Here is a 23,687-nt window from a genome sequence, read left to right as displayed (position 1 = left end):
GTAGTAATTTTAGGTTGATTGCAAATTCTCAAATATTTGTATCATTGCAGAAATTTTTCAGAAGGAAAACAGCCCGTGATCTTTTACCAGTGAAGCCCGTGGAAATTGCCATAGAGGCGTGGTGGGTGGTACAGGCTGGATATATCACAGAAGATGACATAAAGGTAGATGTCTTTGAAAGTTAAACATTGAATTTTTATTTTTAAAATTATTTCATAATTTTATAATAGAGTTACTTTTTTTTTTTTTAGGTAACACTGTTTGGTTTTCCTGAAGGAAATTAAACTTAAATTCAATATTATAAATGATGTGTAGGCTAGAATATTGACGGGTTTCCAAAATACTCTTTTAATAGAGACTTGACTTGGTTTGTGTACAATAATCGGGGAATTTTAATTAGAAGATTCACGTGAAGTGACACGATGCTGCAGCTACCAACAACAATATGGGCTGACACTTTCCGAGCACTTGCCATGTGCTTGATGTGCCAGGCACTACTGCAAGTGCTCTTTATGTTCTAATTTGATTCTCATAACAGCCCCAGAGGTATGATTTGTAGCCCATTTCCCATGTGGGGTAGGTGAGCACAGAGAAGTAAAGTAATGGCTCTAGTCACAGTGGTCGCCACGGTCCAGAGTTTAACCCAGGCAGCCTGCTGTGCTCTTAGTCTCTGTGCTGAACTTCTGTACTGACGTGGCAGGTGCTTTGATAGGGCAGTAGTGTCAAGATCAAAGGAAATGCTATTCCCAGTGGTCAGACCACATCGGATATAAGCTTTATACATTTTAAAGAGATGTTGGTTTAGAGGAAAGGAGCGGAGCCACAGGTGAGGAGCCTAGAGACCAGGTCGTATCCGTGTGGCTGAAGAAATATAAGTGAGTGTGTGGACTTTTTTTTAATTTGCTTTTTTTTTTTTTTAAACTTCAGAGGACGGAATAAATCCAGTGAGTGCAAGGCTTAGAAATTCTGCTTCAGTATGTTTACTTCCTAGCAGAGATGTCAGACTGTATCATAAGATAGTGATCTTCTTGTCACTGATGATCATGTGGACTGTGAATAAACTTTTGACTTGAGAGATTTAGAATCAGCAAATGGATCAGATTCCTATTCAAAGGAGACGAGTAAATATTAGTATTTGTTACTGAACGCATTACTTACCAGCAAGTATTTGCCCTTACGGTTGTGTATTTTGGCACCTTAATTGATGGTTATATGCGAAGCTTTTTTGTTTGAATTCTAGAGTAAAAAACGAAAAAAATAGGTAGTTCATTCAACTAATGACATGCAACCATTGATTTAAACATGAATAGATTTGAGGAGTCTTGCGAATTAGTTCATTTGGATGGAACTTAACTGGAAATATTTTGCTTTTCTTAGATATGCACTTTGCCTGAGAAATGCGCTATTGACAAGATCATTGATGCAGGCCCTCAGCTCTCGGGATCCCTAGATTACAATGTAGTACATAGTAAGTGGTTAGTAGAAATGGTCTTTTGTCAACATAAAAATCTCTTTTAAGCCATCAACAATTAATAGCAATTATTTATCCATTAGATAAGAATAGTAATATTTCTTAAGGCATGTTATTGTTTGAAATGTGACCTCAGCCTATTGTTTTCCTGTGTGGCTAAAATTACGTAGATTAGAAATCGATACAAATGAATCATAAGAAAAATTTTGCAGTTCTAAGCATTTGAGGGAAACTGAGATTTGAAAGCTTAGATATAATTCTTTTCTTCTATTTTACTTTTTTCATTTTCACATAGCATTAAGTTGTAAGAATCTTTACAGAAAATCAGGAATAAAGTTTTTATTTTAATTACGAATGTTTACTATTCCATCTAAAACAAGATACTTCTGCTTCTATAGGTTTATATAACAAAGGATTTATTTATCTGGATGTTCCAATATCTGATGACAGCTGCATAGCAGGTAAGTATGTGCCAATATTTTCCAGTGTTTTTTTGAAAGGTTACTGGGTGCTGGGCACTGCTTATCACCCTAATAATTTAGACACGTCATTCTAGGATCTTCAGTGTTAGAATTTTCCAAAGAAAACACTTCTGCTTCATATTGTAACACATTGTGGTGATTTTACTTAATTCCTTATTTTCATCTTATTACACGCTGTATTAAAATAGTAGAAATCTGAGATAAATTTCTCACAATCCTAAATCAAATCAGCGTTTTTATAAATTTATGTCACCTTTTAGACCTTGTTAGTGTATAAGTTTCTACATATATTCAGTAATCTGGAATTGTATATCCTGCATTTTTACCTGACCTGTGTCATATTTTTTCATGTCGCTATCATCTTTTTTTTGTCTTTATCTCCTCCCCTCTTCACCCACCTCCCCGAGTTAAGTCAATATTAAGACTCTTGTATATTTCAGTTTATTAAACCATTTCCCCTATTGCTGGTTATTTAGATTATTTTCCCCCTCCTCCCTTTATTTATTTATTTTTTTGCCTCAGTGGTGATATGGTTAACATCCTTGAACACAGAATAGAGCTTTTTTTTTTATAGATTAGATATCTTACCAATTTATAGAAGGGGCTTATAGTTCGATTATGCATTACAAGTGTGTTTTCCATCATATCTTTCAGCTGTTGTTCTTGTTTGTGATATCTTTCACCATTCTAAGATACTTAATATTTGTGTAATCAAATATAAATTGTCAGAAAATTCCAGAGACCTTACTATTAACAACTGAGTGGTGATAGGGCTTATTATAAAAATACTCCCTCAGATCAGTCGTCATGCTCTGGCGCGTCCTCACCTTCATTTGTTGGCTTGTGTTTATGGCCAGGCCTTCCTTGTCTTTTTTAAAAATGATTTTCTTTGCTATTTCCAAGTATTTTTCTCTACATTTATTTATTTTTATTAAGTTTTTTTTTGAGTAGGCAATAACTATGATATAAAATAAAAAATATGAAAACGTCTGCTTTCCCTGCCTAGCCCTAACCATTCAGGTCCTCTCCCAGTCACCACTCCTAAGTTTTGTGTATATTCTTCCAAAAACAGACTTGTGTATATGTATATGTCCTTTTTTGTGTGGTTATATTCTTACACAGATGGTATATTCTAGCTCATACTTTGCTTTTTTAACTTAATATATTTTGGAGATGTATATTATATATACATCCATATCATATATGGATATATCATTCCATATCTCTTCATGTAGCGTTGCCTCATTCTTTTTGCCTAGATGTAAATTGTATGTTTCTCACCTCTTTGTGCCTTGGTTTCTTCATCTCTAAGGTAGGGGTATAGTTTTGAACAACTCTTAATGTTAAGAAGATGAAGTAAAATTGTATATGTAAGGTAGCTGGCAGTATAGCCTGGCACTCAGTAAGTGTTCAGTAAATGTTTGCACTTACTATACACACAGCTGATAGTGTAGGAAAAGAATTACTTACATTAAAAATGGGATTACTATAATATTTCTAAAAAGAAGCTTGATCCTTAAGAGTTCTTGGATGACTGGAAATATGGGCAGCAGTAAATTAGAAAATGACATGAACCAGATCTGTAAAGTGAATAACCTGTCCTGAAATGTACATTGTGCTTTTTCACAGTCTTCATTTTGACCACCTGAATTTTGTCTTATTTCTCTCTCTTGGGGATAATTTAGTTTTGGGTACAATTAGGTGGTGTTTGGGTTAGGGGATACAGGGACGCCCAAATCCTGCTAGGGCCTTGGCACATGCCTTCTTCCCAGGACGTTCTCAAGGGAAGTGTGCCCACAGGGAAGAATGGCAAAGGAAAGCTTGGTGCCTCTTTTTTATTGGTTGGGCAGAGTGCTCTAGTAAAGTGGATTAGATAGGGCATCTGGACCAGAGAGATGGCGAGAAGTGAATATGAATAGACTGTCAGGTGGAGCACAACAGCCAGACAGCCTCTTGTGCTGAAGAGGGTGTTGACCCTCTTCCTGTTGAGGAGGATACAGACTAGAAGGCCCCAAAGAGCAAATTATACCGTTGACACACATGGCAGTCATGCAGATGAGTTTCCCTCTTCTCAGGATGGACTGGGGATGATGGGAGAAAGGTGGAGAGCCAGTACTTTCTGACCACTGGTTTTGTTTAGTGTGGCAACTCACAGTCCTTTCTCTTCTTTAGACCAGTCACCCCTGCTGCCTGAGAGGCATCAGACACACACCCATGGCAGGCTTCCCCATTCTGAAGCAGCCCCAGTCCCCCTGCCTTTCTACCAGCTTCGTGCCTCCAGCACTTCCCAGTAATGCTGAGAGGTCCATGGGGATTAAATTACTTGTAGGATTTATGCTCTGACATCAGAGTTGACTCTGTGTAGACAGTGTTGTGTTGTATGTGACCTTAACTTTTGGAGTTTTAGAAAAACTTCCTACAGAGTTGATAAAATGAATCAAAAGCTGAGCTCAGTTCCTAAGTCAGAGGTCTCTTTTTGAATAGATAATCTGAATTAAATTTTCTTGTTTTATAAAATTGTATAACTGAGAAAAGTCTATTTTGTTTATTTTAGTTCCTCCTCTTGAAGGTTTTGTAATGAACCGAGTGCAAGGTGATTATTTTGAAACTCTACTCTATAAGATATTTGTTTCAATAGATGAGCATACTAATGTTGCAGAGGTAAGTGTGACAACATCTTATGAGGGAATTAATCTCAAGATTATAAAATAAGTTTGTGTAGAGTAGGTAAAATTATTTAGATATAATTAAAATATTTTCAAAATCCATACATGGTTAGATCTTAGACCATATGTATATTGAAATTTTTTAGTTAATAGCTTATACTATTGTTAAATTAACTTTTTAAATGACTTTACAGTAAAAGCATTGTGTACGATTGATTGATCTAGAAATTTTTTTATTTTAAATGAGACAAAATTAAAGAGTGAGTTAATTGTTACGGTCATTGCCTGAATTTGTGCTACTCTAGGCATCTCAGAGCTATGGAAAGAAGAAAATTCTGATTTCAAAATTTATTCAGTCTTTCAGTTCTTAGTAATTTAAATTTTGCTGATTTTGGTTAAATTGCCTATTACAACTGTGTAACATGCTGATAATTCTAAAAATGTAAAATAATTTTTTATTTTCCAGCTCGCAAATGTCCTTGAGATAGACCTATCCCTGGTCAAGGTAATTTTTATACTCTTTTTCACTTACGATAGGAATGCTGAATGGATTATCGATTTTTGTCTTGATACTGAGAAACGGAGGCAGTGAGATTCTTTGTAGCTGTCAGAGGAAGTGTGCACACTCACAGGGTGCTTGCAAAGACATAGAAGAGTAAGATAAGGGCCCTGAGCCAGTATTCTGCCCCACGGACTGAAAGCAAGCGGTCACACGTCTGTGCGCTGCAGGAAGCAGCCCATCCAGTGTCTTGCAATAAAGTCAGTTGAAGCCAACGACTCCTGCTTCTTTGGGGGTGGCTCTAGGGAGGGCCAGGCCAGATGGTTGGAAGCATTCCGCTCCCACATATGTGAAGACTGTAAGGGAAGAATAGGCTACTGAAAATTGTTTTTTCTGGTTATGGTGTGAAAATGTTTGAGGATCACTACAAGCATAGTCTATAACAGTTTTTTCTCTCTACCTTCTGACATCTAGTTTATTTCAAAGGCTCATTTCCCTTCTGTTCCTTTCAGAATGCTGTGTCAATGTACTGCCGATTGGGGTTTGCCCATAAGAAGGGACAAGTAATAAATTTGGATCAACTTCACTCATCATGGAGGAATGTTCCATCTGTAAACAGATTAAAGTAACTCATTTATTTAGTATGGGATACTAGACTTTCTTTTTGGAAAAAAAATTCAGTTTTACTTACAAAAATTTTACTTATTCAATCTGTTGATTGAGGTGAACCCTATACATTCATGGGTTTCAACCTTGTGTGTGTGTCATAGCTCTGATAATCTTTTTTAGAGTCTGATGAAAACTAAGAACCCTTTCCCCAGAGAAAGGCTTATATGATATTTTACATATAAAGGGTTCTTGAATTCCCTGCATCCTATCCATAGGTTTAGTTAAGAATCTTTGCTCTCTGTGCAGAGCATTTTGGGGCTACACCTCAATTTGGAGCTTGAATATAAGACTGGATTTAGATGGATGTCCATAATTTAAATACTGACTTAAGTAGCTGTTTTTTATATGATCATTTATATGATTTTTTAAAAGTGAATGTTTTCTTCATCAATAGGAGTACTTTAGATCCACAAAAGATGCTCCTATCATGGGATGGCGGGGAAAGTAGGAGTCCTGTACAAGAAGCTTCATCGGCTACTGACACTGATACAAACAGCCAAGAAGATCCAGGTTAGCAGTAACTCAGTTTGAGTCTGTCTCTAGATAAGCCATATGCCTGCACCTCCACTCGTAAAGCAAACTCCAGGCTTATGGTTATTTTGTAGTTTGTTCTGGTTCATTCATTCAGTATGCAGTCCTTGAGTACTTAGCCATATGTTGGGCACTGTGCTAGGTCTTGGGTGTATAAAATTGACAGGAATATGATAGTTTCCTTCTAAAAGCTAAATCTGGAGAGTGTAACCACAGAAACCACCACAGTGTGAGAAGCATTAATGGTGCTTGTGGGGAGCGAAGAGAAAGAGCCGTGTTACTGCCCAGAGAGGTTTGGGGAGCCTTCATGGAGAAGATGGTGCTTGGGCTATAAGCTGGCGAGCAAAGAATGACCATAGCGTGGGCAAGGCACAGAGGGAGGCAAAGCATAGTGGACGAGGGGGCTGCACGTGGCTTTGTGTTGCATAGGGCACAGCAGCATGGGTTCCATTCCTCCCCTCAGTAGCTCTGTCACCTGAGCCAGGTGACTTGCCTGAAGAGGTTAGGCTGGGTAGTCTTACTGATTTGACAGTCATCAAGGCTTGGTTTATTATTTGTTTTTTAAAAATTCAGTACAAAAGGGAGTGCCTTAAAAAAAGGTTTTTTGGGTTTTTTTTTTAAACTTTATGTAGGAGAAAAGTAGGTTTGGGACTGCTTTTGACTACAATATTGCTTATATTTCATTATGTACGTTCCAGTTATTAAATAAAGCTGAAATGAAATACTTTCTCATTCCAAGTGGTAAGCAAAGAGCAGTTTTCATTTCCTTGGTTTTAAATTACAATTTTTTTTTTCAGCTGACACAGCCAGTATAAGCAGTTTGAGTTTGTCTACGGCATATACAAAGCGTATTGCATTCCTGTTCGACTCAACTCTTACTGCCTTTTTAATGATGGGAAATCTTTCACCAGTAAGTCAGATCTCTTGTTTAAACATGGAAATGTTTAAAAGAAAGATTAATTATAAATAATTCAGTGTTTTATGTCTTTTTTAAAATACTAGATTTATTCCTGAAAATGCAGCCCCCTTTGTTTTATATTTTATATAGAGGAGTATTGTAACTTTTTAGTGAATGTAAGTAGAAGAATCAGCTCCTCACCTCACGCAACTTGAAGTTTAAATATATTGGAAAGCATAATATAAATGTAAGATGTTATACTTAACATTGAAAGAGAAAACTAGAACTTACTAATAATAGGCTCATATAAAAAGTACATTTTAGGTTTTTTGTTTTTCTTTATTGCAGAACTTGAAAAGCCATGCAGTCACAATGTTTGAAGTTGGCAAACTCTCAGATGAGTCTCTGGACAGCTTTCTTATAGAACTAGAAAAGGTAAATCTAGATAGCTTGTTACGGGATTTTGGAGTTTGGCATTTGGAACCTTTTCTTGATAAAACATCAGTTATTGATTATGTGGATTTTTGGTGTATTCTTGCTGTTCCTACCTCATTCCCACCTTAATACTGTGGCAGTCATTTAGACTTAAACATATTGAGCAGATGAATGAGTTTTGTGATTTTAAAAAAGTAATTTGTCTAATCTAACTCTCAGCATCAGAGTTATATGTTTAATATAATGAAGAAATAAGGTACAGAAATTATGTCTGTAGTTTTTTTAAATTACATTTTTGTAAGGTAGCCTTTAATTTTTTTTTTTTCCAACATGATTCTCTAAGATCTACTCTTCAACAATTTTATTTGAAGTTTTTGTTCCACTTATCTGAAATCCGGACAGTGTCCCTGGGTATCCTATTTATGTTCACTCTCACTATCCCTTTTAGCATCTTGAAGACTTCAGGCATGTTTGTTCTTAACCATCTTTTTCCCCGTGAGTACAGCCCTAGTTTTCCTTAGCTCTAAATCTTGATTGCCCTCTTGGTGTTTTTCATTCCCTGGATATTTTATTCTGTCCTCTGCTCTTATGCAAACAGTTCGTGTTCCTAATCTGTTCCTTGACTAATAATTTTGGTATCTTCTGTGCTTTAATGATGAACTCTGTGTATACTGAGAGAGTTTTTGATGATTTTGTAATTCCTTTATATCTCAAAAGAAAAAACTTAAAACATTCTTTTCCAGTGCTCTTTCTGCATAAGATTTTCACCATTTTAGTGCATGAGATAATTCTTGTTATTAATTGGTCTCTTTAACTTTTATTTTTATATTTTCATTATTCCCTCAATGCTTTTAATATCTTGTTAACCCCATTTCTTACTGTGCATCATCTTTTGCCAATAAAATTTTTATATTCTAGCACATTTTAACATCAATTTTCCTGGTTCTTATTTTTCCCACCTCAACCAGTCTTTTATCAAGCATAGCAAATTGGAGATCTGTTTAACCCTTTATATATCTGTATATATATATTTTTTTACCACAGTCATTTTTGGGAAAGCCTTTCAGTCTGAAATTCAGTTTTTAAAAAGTTTATTTTTTAAGAAGTGTCATCTTGATTAAACTTAAATTGGTTGATCTTACTAATTTAATGCAAATCTAATTTAGTTATTTCCCCCTGTAGACCTGTCCTCTTATTTTCTTTGTTGTTTCTGGGATGTATGTGTTTTTCCATATTAAATAGGTGACTGGCTCAGTGTCAGCGAGCATGCGTTAAATTGATGTTAAGCCCAGTGAAGATAGTTTTGTCCACTACTTTGTCCTTACATCCTAGAGAGGTCATAGCACATAACATGGACTTAGTTGAGTGATTTTAAGCTGTATGTTCAGCTTTGTTGAATCACATACTTTATTGTCCCTTGTGATACAAAGTTGTGAACTGGGTGATAAGATAGTGGCATCTTGGGAGCACTTTTCTGGATGAAGCAGAATATATATATCAGAGTTTTTTAAGCACCCTGTTTGAATCATATATGGAACATATAATGGTGTGGTTTAGCATTACTTGATTGCTAAAGTTGTTGGTTTTACTTGTTGGGTAGTTTCTGTCATTTTCAAAGGTGTAGTCAGTTGGAAGCTCAACTAAGATTGAGGTTAATATTTGTTTAAATATTGCCTGGGCAAATTTTTTATTTACTGACTTTTAATAGTGTCCTAATATCTGTAGTGTCTGGTTATATATTTGAATGGCATGAGAGTGATATTTGTTGCAAAATTTATTTTCTCTTCATTTAGGTTCAGAGCACTGGTGAAGGAGAAGCACAGAGATATTTTGATCATGCGCTTACTCTGAGAAACACAATTTTGTTTCTGCGTCATAATAAAGATCTTGTTGCACAGACTGCACAGCCAGACCAACCCAATTATGGTATGATAAATATACTTGACTTTCAAGACATGATCCTATGGAACTTCTTTCTAAGAAATTAAACAGGTCATGCTCACTTATTTGATCATCACTTATTCAAAACATTTTGTGTAGACAGCACATTGAATTTATAACTGTTGGCATGTTTTGCGAACTTCTTTGCTCATCAACTGTTTCTTACCTTATTTTATATTTTCTCCTCTCATGTACCACTGACATTTGTAGTATTTAAATTTGTTTAGTACCTGCAAAAAGAGTTGGAGTGTTAATTTAAGTAGCTGAAAGGGATTTAGAACAAGCATTGCTTTTGAGAGGTGGAAACATGCCAAAATTTATTTAGGGGGCAAGAAATACCAAGAATGAAAGATTCATTGTATAAAGATAATAAACAGGGCCTTCCTATTCAAATGCTGCTATAATTACTGAAATATTTCTATAAAAAATAAGAAAGGGAATAGATAACCTCTTTTTAAAGGTTAAAGAAAGCAGTGATGGCAGTTTCAGTCTGTTGATGAACTCTAACGTGGCTGTTGCCCTACTGTGCTCTCTCAGTTTTGTGATAGAAGTTCCCAAACTTGAGGTGAACTGATGGTATTAGCTCCTCAGTTGTGGAATGGTACCCAGGAAGGTGTGTTCTTTTAAAAAATGCAGCAGTTTGGGCACCAGTGTAAGAATGTTACTCTGTGAATATAATTACATTGTGAAGTCCTTGGACATTCACAGGAGTTGCATTTTGGTATGTTGTGAATTTTTAGCAGCACTGTAATGTTGAATTTCCTCTGAAAGTTCTGTTTCCTGGCTACGAACCATCATTTTCTTAGTCATATCCATTTTCATTCCACTCCTTTCACCAGCATCTGACTTTCATTTCAGCTCACTTTTAAAAATTGAGAGTGGAATCATTCGTCATGTCGTAAGTTGTTGCAGAGGTGCAAACAAAGATGCTGGGTAGTTCGGCTGACTCAGACTAAACCCTCAGTATCTAGTGACTCCCTTCTTCAGTCTTGGAGGGTTTGGTTCAGAGTTATGCTTTAGCAGAATTATAAATGATTCCATGCTGGGGCTCTTTTTGAGATTATTCATAAGTAATTAAAACTGAGAATATCAAATCCCCAGATACCAAGAGTCTAAAGCACTTATTGACAAGCATTTGTTGTTAGTAGTCATTTTTTTAGCTACCAGATAGATCAATGAGTGGCACAATCTTGAATATGTCAAAACCTGGAATTTCTGGGACTTTTTCTAACTTAGGAGAATGATGGGTTAGAATATTTGAACTATTCTGTTTTAGCTGTCTTTTCCTGCCCATCATAGAATCCAAGAATGTTAAGAGTGCACTAGTCACCAGCCAGGGGTAACTCATTTTATAAAAAAATTGAAGCCTATCTTGGTTAAACCTCCTGCACATTTAGTCATTAAAGCCTGTATGATTAGTAAATGGAAGATCTGGGACTTGAATCCATGTCTGTTGAATTTTATTTTTTCTTTGCTCTGTCCCTTACATTATCTTCTCTTGAACACTAAGGATTTTATTGATTTATTCATAAACAATCCATTGCTTAATAGATTGGACTGAACTTTGTTTTTCACCATGAATAGTTATGTGTATCATCAACTAAGTTAAATGGTAAACCTAAACATATTCTGTATGAAAGTAGTTATGTATAATTCTAACCTTTACGGTAGATTTAATAGTTGACTATTTTCTGGTACCAATTGAAGCTTTTAATTGCTTAGAATAATTGATGTGTCTCCAAAGTTAAATTGTGATTAACTCGTTCCTCCCTATTAGACCAAATCAGCCATCACTTCTGTTCTTTTAGCCAGCCTTTATTAACTGGGGCTCCTCATTGGAACCATGAGCAAAGAAGATGATTAAGTGACTATTTCTCAGTTTGTCTTGTAACGGCGTATAACTAGTACCATTCCAGATTCACAGAAAAGAAGGTCACTCATTCCAGATAAAGAATAACTTAGTGCATTGGGGCTTAATACTCCCCATGTTGAGAAAGGTAGCTTTCTATAGGTGCTGGACATGATAACTTAATCTTATTCCTTTTTAAACAAGAAATTTTATAGTATCGGTGTTTTAAGCATCCTTTTTTGAGTAGAAGGAATTTTTATTTCACCAATAATTTGTAGTTTGAGTGTATCATGTAGTACTTGGTATTCACTGTAAAGCAAAAAGCCTTGTGGTATTGTCATTAGAAGCAGACTTCTGATATGTGTGAAAAAGACTAGTTTCTTTGTAATCTTTTGGCTTTAGACAGTATGAGGCACTGCTTAAAAAATAAAGCAATGTGTGGTCTAATTTTTTTTCATTTTATAAGCATGATTTTTTCAGGTATTTTTGTCTTTAAAAGGACATATTTTCACTAGGATCAGTACAAGTGAGACATGAAAGCCACTGTTTGTAATTTGGCAGTCTAGTACTATGAAAGTGTCTAGAAATTAAACCACATTTGTAGAAAAGCAATCATAGTTGTAAAAACTTTTTTCTGACCACCATCAAGCTTTTAGACTTCCTTCCATTTCCCAGTTTTCATTAAATATTTTCTATACTTGACGTTGCCATTGTTGAATTTTACCTGAAGGTTAAGAAATCTTCTTACACCCTTTTGTTTCAGAAAAGGGCTTACTACAAGGACCTACCCTTTTTCGTATAGCTTCATTAAGATCACAGGCATTCCCCTTGCATACCTGTGAGAGGCCAGACACAGACCTTCCAAGTTCCCTTTGCATCATAAACAATTAGCTGAACTGCTTGTCCCCACTGACCAATCAGAACAAAATTCCTGTTAACCAAACTTTGGTTAAGCTGGTCTCCTTGTGATGTTAATTTTGATCACTCAGTTAATGTGTTTTCTGATTTCTCCACTGTATAGTTTAACTGTCCCTACACCCCACAACTAATAAGCAATCTGGGGAGACACTTTGAGACCATGCAGATATCCTGCTTCTCATCAGTGTTTCCTCCTAGATTTAGATCTTCTCTTGATTCTTGCCTGAACCATTCTTTACTGTGATGGTTGCAAATTGATCGTTTTTTTTTCCAATTCCACCACTTCTTCCTCATTTCACATCTGAGACCAAGCATTCTCTTATATTCTCAGTATGGATTTTTTTTTAATTCCTATTTTTTTCAGTGGTTTATAATCAGTCATTATTGTCTCAATTATTTTTTTTTTTGCTACAGTTGTCTCAGATTTTGCCAATAGGCTCCTTTCTCCTTGTGTCATATCTATATCTTAAAAATCTTTTTAAAATTAGTAATTCCTTATTTTCTGGCAAAACTACCTTACCTTGTATTTCTGCTCCAGCCTCGGAATCAGCCTTTTGCCTGGGGAGCCTGGTATCCGTTACTGGTGACGGGCATGAAAGGCCAAGGTCCTGGTGCCAGTCATGCTCAGGCTCCCAGGCCCTTTCAGCAGGCCATGTATTTTTTAGGTTCATTTTTGCTTAAAGGGCTAACTTGATCTTCTGAAGTTTCAAATATCTCTTTAGAGAGCAGTAGGATTGGTATTTTCCAAAAGGATTAAGAATGGGAACACCTAAAATCAGCTGCATGGTGAGTGAGTTCATACTTTATGGTCCACAGTCTAGGGCACATGTTTCTAAATGAGGACTTCTTGCCCCTCTGGTCAGTTCAGAACTTGGCTGGGAAGTTTTTGTAGAGATTGGAAATTAGGGGAGGGAAGGACACAGCTTTCCCAAGGCACTTAAGCTTTCACAAGAGGCCACTGACATGTTGTGGCTGGGGACAGAGAGGAAATAAATAAGGTAAAGCAAACATACATTTTTAAAGTAAAAGGTTAGCCTGAAGAAATGTCAGTAGAGTTACCTTTACAGACCAGGGAGTAAAGACTGTAGGCTTTAAATCTTAAAGAGTCTTAGTGGTCTCCTAGGAAGTAAGGCACTTTTTAATAGAGCTGTTCTACCCTATTAAAATTTTTCTTAAATCTCAAGGCAGTCATCAACATTTCATCTTAGACGTTTTTGTTTCACCTTGTCAGCCTTTCATTCTGTGTGTGGTTGATCATAATTCAGGTTTTCCTCTGGATCTCTTGCGCTGTGAAAGCCTTCTTGGTTTGGACCCTGCAACTTGTAGCAGAGTTCTAAACAAAAACTACACACTGCTTGTTTCCATGGCTCCTCTCACCAATGAAATCCGGCCTGTCAGCAGCTGCACCCCTCAGGTAAAGACCCACCGGGCAGGTCGCTCGTGCCATCATTTCATTCTTCCTCACGGTCGCTTGAAGGAGAGGTTTAACAGTCTTCCTGTGTTAATTCTCAATCTGCAGATACCAGGTATTAACATCACTGACTCAGAAAACCGTTTTGTATTTTATGCTGTTGTAAAATGTTTTGTTCAATTTGTGAGGTATAGTTGATACATTTTATATATTAGCTAGACACTTGTGACACATTCAATGAAAATTTTCTTCATGAATGCAGCATTTTAAAGAGAATGTCTTTGGAGGCTCTCAGAAGAAAACCTAGATTGCCTCGAGGGATTAAGTAAATTCAGTTAGGAAAAATGAAATATTTTAAACGTGTGGCTACGATGCTAAATAAACTGAAAAGCTGAAAAAAAAGATAATGTTTCAAAGTTAGTTATCTTGAAAATGATGAAAATGACTTCTGCTCTTTTGCTTTTTAAAAATAAATCAGTTAGATTAATTTGCATACTTAAGAAGGCCGCTGTGGCATGTACCATTTTCAAAGAGCAGGGACTGGGCCTCTGCTCTTCAGTGCTGCGTCCTGCTTGGTTCCCCAGGTGTGTAGGTGTGACTGTGTAGAAGAAAGGACAGGATTCTGGGACGAGGATGATCTTGTTGCCTGTGCTGATCTAGCTGCCTCAGTGAGCAGTGTCCCCTCAACCCTATTTTGTCCTCTTTGTTATAGATTTGTATTTACTGATTTTTAAAAAATAATTCTTTGTGTGCCAACGCTCCCCCAACCTCCCCACAAAAAAGACCCCAAAAAACACATACACACTTCCTCCTTTAACGCAGCCTCTGGGTGTAGAACTGAATGAATGGCCGTGAGCTGAAAGAATGGTAAGATGGGTGGAAGGATAGACAGTCCCTTTTGAGAAGAACTGTTAATGAGAATGATAAGTAACACTTTGATATAGAGCTTATTATGTGCCTCCAGGTTCTATTTTAAACCTTTTTGAACAACCTTAACAATGTCCTTGTGAGATGAGTGTTCTATTGCCATGTTGCAAACAGGCAAAATGAGGCACAAGAGAGCTTAAGTAACCTGAGGTGATGTGGCTGAGGGGATGGAACCAGGGTTCAGACCTTGACTGTCTGCTCCACAGTCTGCTCTCTGATTGCAGTGGTAAGACCTGCTTTCTCAAGTCCAGTATAAATTTGAAACTTTTTGAATGGATCATTTAAGATTTATCTTCCTAAGGATAATAAACAGCACTTGTATATGAGACATCCAGCTGTAAGAATATACTTGGTCTCTTGTGAAATTTGGCTTCTTTAGGTAACTATTTACTATGTTATCTTATCTGTTTTGTGATTTTAGCATATTGGACCAGCTATCCCCGAAGTCAGTTCTGTCTGGTTTAAACTATACATTTACCATATCACCAGGCAAGGACCGCCATCTCTTCTACTGTCCAAAGGTACAAGACTTCGAAAGCTGCCAGATATATTCCAGGTATGTTGTATGAAGTTCTTTGGGTTTTTAAAAATTATTTTTGAGGAGGAAAGAAATTGGTAAGCAGTATTACAGATGCCTTTCTCAATTGTTTTTTAATTTCTAAATGCCATGCTGTGTTTTATTCATTTCTTTCCCATAGGGTTATGATCGATTACTAATAACGTCTTGGGGTCATGATCCTGGGGTGGTTCCTACATCAAATGTACTCACTATGTTGAATGATGCTTTAACACATTCGGCGGTTCTGATTCAGGTACAGTTACCTTGTTTGAAACAGTCAGTTTTGGATTTTTACTATAAAGATCATGATTTGTCTAGTTTTCTGCTGAGTCACAGTCAGACATCAGTAATTTGACATCTGTAAAGCTGAAGTTTACGGAGTCCGAGATCTGGGTTTTAGTTCTGGACTTGGTCTGGGAGCATGGGAGTGGTAGAAACAACATGGGCTTTGAAGTTAGACCCATATTTGAATTCCAGCCTCACCTTTTGTTACGTGTGAGGCCCTGTTTTTTCTTTAATAGTAGCTTTATTGGGATGCATTTCACATACCAATCAATTCACCAATTACATTGTGTAATTCAGTGGTTTTTAGTGTATTCACAGATGTCTCCAGTCATCACCACACTCAATTTTACAACATTTTCCTGTACCTTTAGTTCTGACTGTCAGTTCCACTGTCGTCACTACTCCCCCCTCCAACAACAATCTACTTGCTGTCTCCCCAGAGTGCCTATTCTGGGCATTTCGTATACATGGAATCAAATAATGTGTGGTCTTGACTGGCTGCTGCTTTCACTTAGCAGAAGGTTGTCAAGGTTTAGCACGTAGCATGTATCGGTACTGCCTTTTTATGGGCGAATACCATTCCCTTGTGTGCTGTACCACATTTTGTTTATTTACCAGTCTAGGGACATTTAGATTGCTTCCACCTTCTGGCTATTATGAATAATAATCACTGTTACAAACATTTATATACAGGTTTTTGTGTGGGCATGTCTTGTGTGGACATGTCTTCTGGGTATATTGCTAGGAGTGGGAATGCTGAGTCATATGCTGACTCTGTTGAATTGTTTCAGGAACTGCTAGGCTGTTCTCTACAGTAACTGTACCGTTTCACATTACCTCCAGCGCTTGGTATTATCTGATTTTTTTTATTGTAGCCCCCCCAGTAGGTGTGACGTGGTGTGTAACATTAGAGGTACTCTTCTCACACTTAGTTTCTCACCCGTAAAATGGCGTATAAAATAGTACTATCTTCTGTGTAACAACAGAAAATAATGGTGATGGCTAGTGGTGAGGCGAGCATTTTTAGCCTTAGGATTTGTTGAGAGGATGAAATGAGTAGGTGTGTGTGAAGTGTGCAGCACACTGCCTGGTACATAATAGGTTCTCCATGAAGATTTTGTTAATTCACTGAACTAATAATTGTACTTGCCATCTTCTGTGCTAATTAATGTGGGTATACAAATAAGACATGGTCCCTGTCTGCAGGGAACTTAAGGCTGACGGGGAAAGTTGCAAAAGCAGTTCGCTTAGTTTTTTGCTCAGTGCTGAACAGAGTTATAGCATATAGCAGAAACCTGAAGGAGAAGTACCCATCCCGCCTTGGGGCAAGGAGAAAGGCTTCAGGGAAAGCTCCTTAGAGAAAACGAGACCTGTGGTGAGCATAGCAGGCTGATTCAGAGGGAGTGAGACCAGGCAGGGGTCAGCATGAATAAATCCCTGGGGAGAGATTTTTTTTTCTTTTTCTTAATAACTATTTCCCTGGTGCCTAGAATAGTGCCTGGCTCATAGAAATTGCTCATTGAGTGTTTGTTGAATGAATGAATAGTAGTGGCAGCATGTGCTGGCCTGTAAGGCAATTCTGAGGGGTGAGCTGCAGTGTGATGGGGTGGTGGTCAGAGATGAGCCTGGAGAAGTGGGCAGGCCCCGGAGGGTGGTGTACCTTAACTGTCCTGCTGTAGTCCTCAGGCTGTACCCCTTCGGTTGCTGGCAGCCAGTAAAGGGTGCTAAGCAGGGGATTAACATATAAGTTGTGATTTGGATTATCAGCCTGAAGGCTGTTGAGAATGGCTGGGTGGGAGACGATACCTGAAGAAGAGGTCCAAATTGATTCAGTGTTGGAGTCCAGATAAGAGATGAGGATAGCCTAGGTCAGGGAAGTGGAAATAAGACTGGAAAGGAAGTATTACAATAAATAGAATTGATCAAATGCCTGAGATGGGTCAGACTGCTGAAATTCACATCTTGATTCCACCACTTATTAGCAGTATTAGGCAAGTTAAATAACCTCCTCGAACTTCAGTGACTTCACCTGCAAATTGGATATAATAAAAGTTCTTATATAGTTATTGAAAAGAATGACTAAGGCAGATAATCTACACAAAATGCTTAGACCTGTGTTTATCGCATAGGAAGATCGCAAAGAAAACTGGTGGTATTGGTGGTAGCAGCAGAGAGGAATTTTGAAGTGTTTATTAAGGAGTTCTGCCTTCGCTAAAAAAGAATGCCTCCTTTATTACATTTTATGGAAAAAAGATTCACCTTGCCGGAATTTAAAACATTACAGGGGGCAGGATATAGCTCAAGTGGTAGAGCACATGCTTAGCATGCATAAGGTTCCAGGTTCAATCCCCAGTACTGCCTCCAAAGATAAATAAATGAATAAACCTAATTACTTCCCCCTCATAAGAAAAAAAAGATTAAGATTTCGATTAAAACCATGCTTTTATCATAACCGTCTTGTTTCGAGTTTAAAATCATAAATGGAGCAATGGAAATAGAAGCATGATGTTACAGATATATTCAAGTTGTTTATGAAGCATTTAAATAAGTGTGATTTTTTTCCCTAAAATTATTTGTTTCTTTTATATGATGATATCTCAAATTTGGATAATGAGTGGGTCTCTTTTAAAGGGAGAAAATGTATAGATCCCCAGTGTTAACTTAAATTTTCTATTATAATAATACTAAATATACATAAACATAAAATTAAATTTCTTATACTTACTATTCTTACACAACTGTAAAACCAAAACAGATTTTGGCAAAAACTTTAAAACTAACAGAATTTGAATGAATAACATTAATTGAATGTGATGGATGAAACTAAATGACTTATTTGTAATGTGGGAGTGGGGTGGTTAGATGCACAGATTTTTTTTAAATTTTTGAATTGATAGTATATTCACATGATTCAGAAATAAAACACATCAAAAGATAAAGTGTCACTGCCCTTCTAGCACTCTCTACCCAGTGCCCACGCCCAGCTCCCCTCCACATCAGACAGCCACACTGCGTTTCTGGTGTGCCCTTCTAGAGTTTCCTTTTGCACGTGCGAGGAATTCCACACTGATATACCCCATGCTCTTCCTGCTTAGCAATGGGAGATCTTTCTATTTCAGTTTGTAGAGAGCTTCCTCTTTTTTGCAGCTACATTGAAAATATGTATGTTGACTTATTTAACCAGGTCCCTACTGACAGGCATTTTGGTTGTTTCCAGTTATATAATTATAATGTTGCAGCGAGTGATTTTGAATATGTGTCTTTGAGTGTGGGTTTTGGAGTTTTGCATTCCTATCCATGGTGTGCCAGGTGATTACGGGCTCCCTCCACCCCCTTTCCCTCTCAGCACTGCAGCTAACCCTCGTGCCAATGCCCTTGATTCATTCAGGCTTCGCTTGGCTGACACCTGATTTGCCTGTTTTTCTCATTAGTCCATACACTCAGTTTGAGACGCATTACCTTAATAGGTTAATATAGACTTAGGACTGTTTTGTTTGCTAGAAAAAAACAGAAAATTGTTGAGAGCATTTTGGTGGAGTATTAATGTGGACTGCATCATCATGAGGCAGTCTTATTGATCATTTGAGTATCTATTGCAAATACAGATTTCCCATATACCTTTCAACTTGTGTTTCTTCATGTTTAGGGACATGGTTTGCATGGGACAGGAGAAACTGTCCACATACCTTTTCCATTTGATGAAACAGAACTACAAGGAGGTACCTCACTTTTGAATTGTATCCATTTGACTTCTTTATGATTAATCTTGTTGACAGTTTGGTGGAAACATAGCAGGAGGTGAATTCTTAAGATCTTTAAGTTCTAGGCTTTTAAAACCATTATGCTTTTAAAGAGTATTGGCAGAAGGTAGTTTTCTGTCATGTGCTTTTTCCCACAAAGAACTAATAGAATAAGACTCTTGAGGACCTGAGACTAAAAGAAATATAGTCTATCTTGGAGCTGGAGAGACTAAGTAGGTATCTACCTAGATGGAAAACTAGGTTTTCTATGTTTCATTTTTATTTTCTTTTTATTGTTTATGGGGGGTTGGGAGAGAAAAGAAGTCATAGGGAAAATTTTATTCTTAGAAAATTGATTTTTTCCCCCCAGGGGCTTTAATGGGTAATTTTGAAATGGACGCTGATGAATATTTGTATACTAACTTACAGTTGACAGAGAACTTGCATGTATGCATGTATTTCCTGTTTCAGCATTTGTTTTTGCTGTTAAATTTTATTTTTGCTATTAGAGAATATTTGAATGGATTGCAGACTTTGAGCTAAATTAAACTGGTTTGAATCAAGGGGGGAAAAGCCCTGTTAAATGTTAACCTCTGGAATTGGATGTGAGCTGCATACAGCACATTTGATGAAAGATGCTCAGAGACTTTATAAAAGCGAATTCATTCTTCCTTTTGTTTAATATAAAAATACCTTTTCTCTTAAGTATTAAGTATATATATTCAAAAGAAAAATATCCTCTGATTAAAACTTAACATATATTAATATAGCACTTGTGTTTCCTGCTCCGTGTAAAACTGTCATTCTGTAATCAGTTTTTCTTTTTCTTAGAGCCATTTTGCTTGAAATTTTAGAGAGCAATGAATGGTTCAAGTAATTTAAGTACATTAATTCATACAAGAAATTACTTTTCTTCCAAAATGTTAGTCACCATTGTCCTCTTCTACCCCAAAGTAGGGAAAAGGAAGATTTTTATAAGTATCTTTCCCTTTTCTCATGGCTTGGCTGCAAAAGCCTAACATTTGAAATTAAGTGCTCTCTTTTGGCTGTTGTGAATGAGTAAGTATGTACAGAATTTGGAGAAGAGAGTTTTCTCTTCCAAGGAATAGCCTCTATTCAGAAATAAGTATTTCTCTGCAGCTAAACTTTGCTCTTTAATCCTCTGGTGCTTTATAAATTCTGTGGGAAAATTAATTGTTCACCAGAAGATACAGAGTAGTGGCAAAAGGATCTTAAAAATCGTAAAATCTCTCAAGAACTGATTAATAAATCTCTTGTCTTGAGAGATTATTGTGTGAATCTAAAAAAGGATGTTCATATTTGGGTGTAGAGCATTTTTCTCTTTTGTAAGTTCTTATTTATGAGAACTTGAGCTAGTATTTAAGTAATTTGTTAGGGATATAATTTCAGGTACATTGTTAGCTTTAGTTTCAGTAAGAATACTTTTACTTTTCTTAAATTTAAAAAAAAATGTGTTACTTAATGCATTTCCTGGTAGGAGCCCACTCAGTGTTTGAGGCAGAATACAGCTACAAAGAGAAGCCTAGAGAATTTGCCACTGACTGGCTCTGTTTGCTTCCTTAGTGGGTAATTTGTTTTCTTACAACAAATGCTTTCTAAATGCTATAAATGTTATATGTATACAGCATCATTTTATAGTCACAGATACTTTTTCATTGGAATCAATCTTGATTTAAAATATGAAAGTAGTTTTAAAGAGTCATTTAATAAAAGAAAAGCATAGTTAAGTTTTTGTTGTTTTGTTATAAAACTATTTACTTACAATGTGATGTCAACTCTTTGCTCTTAGAGTTTACACGTGTCAATATGGGTGTTCATAAAGCGTTGCAAATATTAAGGAACAAAGTGGACTTGCAGCATTTTTGTGGATATGTCACCATGTTGAATGCTTCTAGCCAGCTCCCAAACAGAAAACTCAGTGATGCTTCTGATGAGAGAGGTTAGCTAATAGTTGGGTTCTTTGAATTAAGATAATTGGTATTGAGTTTATCACAAACCTAGTATTTAAAAAGCATGGAGACCTTTGCGGGGATGTTTTGACTGACTTAATATTTTTCCACTGAAAGATAAGAAAATATTCTGTGATGTCATTTGGACAAAGAAGTGATGACTTGGGATTGGAATACAGAATGATGATTGTGTTTTAGCCCTTTACTGTTGTATTTATGTTTATAAGCTTTAAATTAAGTTCCTTTATGGGGTGATGGTTTCAAAACTTCAGTCTCTTTGTAAAGTTGTTTTCAAACTAGAACAAACAGTTTCTCCCTTTCATCTTTCCTCTTCGTGTCAAAGACATCATTATCTTAGCTGTGCAAGCCTTAAAATCTTATCTTTGTCTCATCCTTCTCCTTTCCCCCATTGTCCAGTTCTGTTTCCCAGTTGTGTGTATTAGTCTTTAGAAATGTCTCTCATACCCATTTCTTCCCCTCTCTCTTCTCCTTTAATTCTCTGTAACTGCCATTCTAGTCTGAGTCTTGATATTTGAAACATGTTTTATTGCGACCATTTCCTGCTTAACCTTCCTGGCCTCATTCTCATTTCTGTCTCCAACCTGTCCTGCATATTACTGCTGCTGATTTTCCTTAGGTACCTTTTTCTTTCTTTTTAATTTAAAAACTCATTTTCAAATCACTTTCTCATGCTTACTAATTTTTTCTGCATAATTTTGGCTTGTATGTCGCTTTGGTTATCATGGTGCCCCCTCTGGTCCATCATTCTAGGGAACCTTTCAATTCAAGTGTCCTTTCATTGATTGACTCTATTTGCTAAACCTTAGTTTGAAATCCTGAAGAAATTTGACTGACTGCTGGCCATCCAGTGGATTGGATGGCTCCCTTAGATATCCACTCCTAGTTCTTTTTCCTTGGGCCAGAGGAATTGGGTTACTTTCAACAGTTGACTGCCAAGTATCACAGGAACTTTTTTAGAGAAGAGGACTGTGGGTTAGGCAGTCATTTCAAAGAATGTCTACCATAGCTGTCATTTTATTTCATTTGTTCCACACACATTTATGTAATACCTCCCCAGGTGCTGGAGATACTTATATTCTTAAGACCAGAGGAATAAAATCCTAGCAGGAAATCCAAGCAAGAGAGTCAGCCTACTGTGTAGTGTTAAAAGACTGAGAGAGGGTCTGCTTTTTGAAGTGCTAAAATAGAAGAGAGAAGGCATATCCCAGCCAAGTTGAGCTATCAGAGAGGCCTCTTAGAAAAGGTAAAGTTTGAACTGCATTTTGAAAAGTGAGGAGTTAGCTACATGAAAAATGATGTTGGGAGGATAGCAGCCTTTCAGGCAGAGGGAATCAGGCGATGAAGTAGCTTATCTTGGCCAAAAGAAAGATTTGTTGGGCAGTAATAGATGAAAGCAGAGAAGTTGTAGGTGAGATCTAGAAAGTCTTGGTGTGATTTTTTTCTGCTGAAAGATACAGGGAGTCAAAAAAGTATTTTGAAAAGGAAAGATGTAGTCAGACTGCATATTTCCATGGGGATAGACACGACGTTAGTAGAGATCTCAGTGAAGTCTGAACTTGTGTTCTGCCTTTTGAATCTTTGCTTCTTTAGGCCAGGATTTCACAACCTCGATACTATTTACATTTTGAGCTGGATGACTCTTTGTGGGGGGGCTGCCCTGTGCATTGTAGGATGTTCAGGATCCCTAGATAGCAGTAGCATCCCTGTCCCCATTCATGGCATCCAGACGTGTCTTCAGACATTGCCAAATGTTCCTTGGGGGACAAAATTGCCCCCCAGTTGAAAACCACTGCTTTAGGCTAAAGACTGTTCATTGTTTTCCATTGTCATTTCTGTTGCCTGAAGTCTTTTATGTTAGGATTGATTTATTGACAATTTATGCCAACTACTAGAATCCTAATATTGTGTATGCCCTTTACTTATAAGGAGAACCTGATTTGGCTTCTGGCTCAGATGTAAATGGGAGTACAGAGTCATTTGAAATGGTCATTGAGGAAGCAACTGTAGATTCAACCACAAAGCAAAACTCTGGTAAGATTTTTAAAACTATTTGCAATCTCAGACTAATTTCTGAGGTTTAACTCTTTTGTTAAATCATTTGGATGTCATTTGTCTGTTCTTATTATCCATAAGAGACTCTTAAATAAGTATTTTCTAGGAAATATTTTTTATATATTTAGAATAATAATTAAAGTATCTTAAAAATATGAGCTGAAATTAATGTTTAATTTTTTTTTTTTTTTTGGTAAAAGACCACTTTGAGCATCTGATAAAAGCTGTGCCTTCTTCCTAGAAGCATGTATATATACTCAAAAAATATTCTTTTCTGTTTCAGAGAGTCATTGACTCCCCCCTGAGTCCTCTCCCCTGCTAAGCCTACTGGGGGATGTCAGTGAGGTTAGGAGACATGAAAAT

The 23,687-nt window shown here is 36.7% G+C and overlaps 1 protein-coding gene across 3 annotated transcripts in view; it reads left to right on the top strand.

Moving 5' to 3' along the window:
- The window catches only part of FAM91A1 (family with sequence similarity 91 member A1), a 41,865-nt gene that overhangs the window by 9,129 nt on the left and 9,049 nt on the right, over positions 1–23,687 (top strand). For 2 of the 3 annotated variants that reach the window (XR_004315163.1, XM_032467788.1), the window contains exons 6-21: positions 51–164; positions 1,378–1,468; positions 1,870–1,932; positions 4,508–4,614; positions 5,086–5,124; positions 5,631–5,743; positions 6,182–6,297; positions 7,116–7,228; positions 7,565–7,651; positions 9,445–9,577; positions 13,625–13,773; positions 15,119–15,253; positions 15,396–15,509; positions 19,188–19,260; positions 21,092–21,241; positions 23,199–23,303. Coding sequence is in view for 2 of the 3 variants with exons in the window: in XM_032467788.1 (XP_032323679.1) it covers positions 51–164; positions 1,378–1,468; positions 1,870–1,932; positions 4,508–4,614; positions 5,086–5,124; positions 5,631–5,743; positions 6,182–6,297; positions 7,116–7,228; positions 7,565–7,651; positions 9,445–9,577; positions 13,625–13,773; positions 15,119–15,253; positions 15,396–15,509; positions 19,188–19,260; positions 21,092–21,241; positions 23,199–23,303 (1,702 nt within the window). In the remaining variant the exon portion in view is untranslated. Of the gene's footprint in view, positions 1–50; positions 165–1,377; positions 1,476–1,869; positions 1,933–4,507; positions 4,615–5,085; positions 5,125–5,630; positions 5,744–6,181; positions 6,298–7,115; positions 7,229–7,564; positions 7,652–9,444; positions 9,578–13,624; positions 13,774–15,118; positions 15,254–15,395; positions 15,510–19,187; positions 19,261–21,091; positions 21,242–23,198; positions 23,304–23,687 lie in introns of those variants that run through there. The other variant, XM_032467789.1, reaches the window with a different exon arrangement.

Source organism: Camelus ferus, chromosome 25 (genome assembly GCF_009834535.1).
Source record: "Camelus ferus isolate YT-003-E chromosome 25, BCGSAC_Cfer_1.0, whole genome shotgun sequence".
Classification (NCBI taxonomy): Eukaryota; Metazoa; Chordata; class Mammalia; order Artiodactyla; family Camelidae; genus Camelus; species Camelus ferus.
Note: the sequence above shows the minus strand (reverse complement) of the source record. Positions and strands in the feature narration are given on the sequence as shown.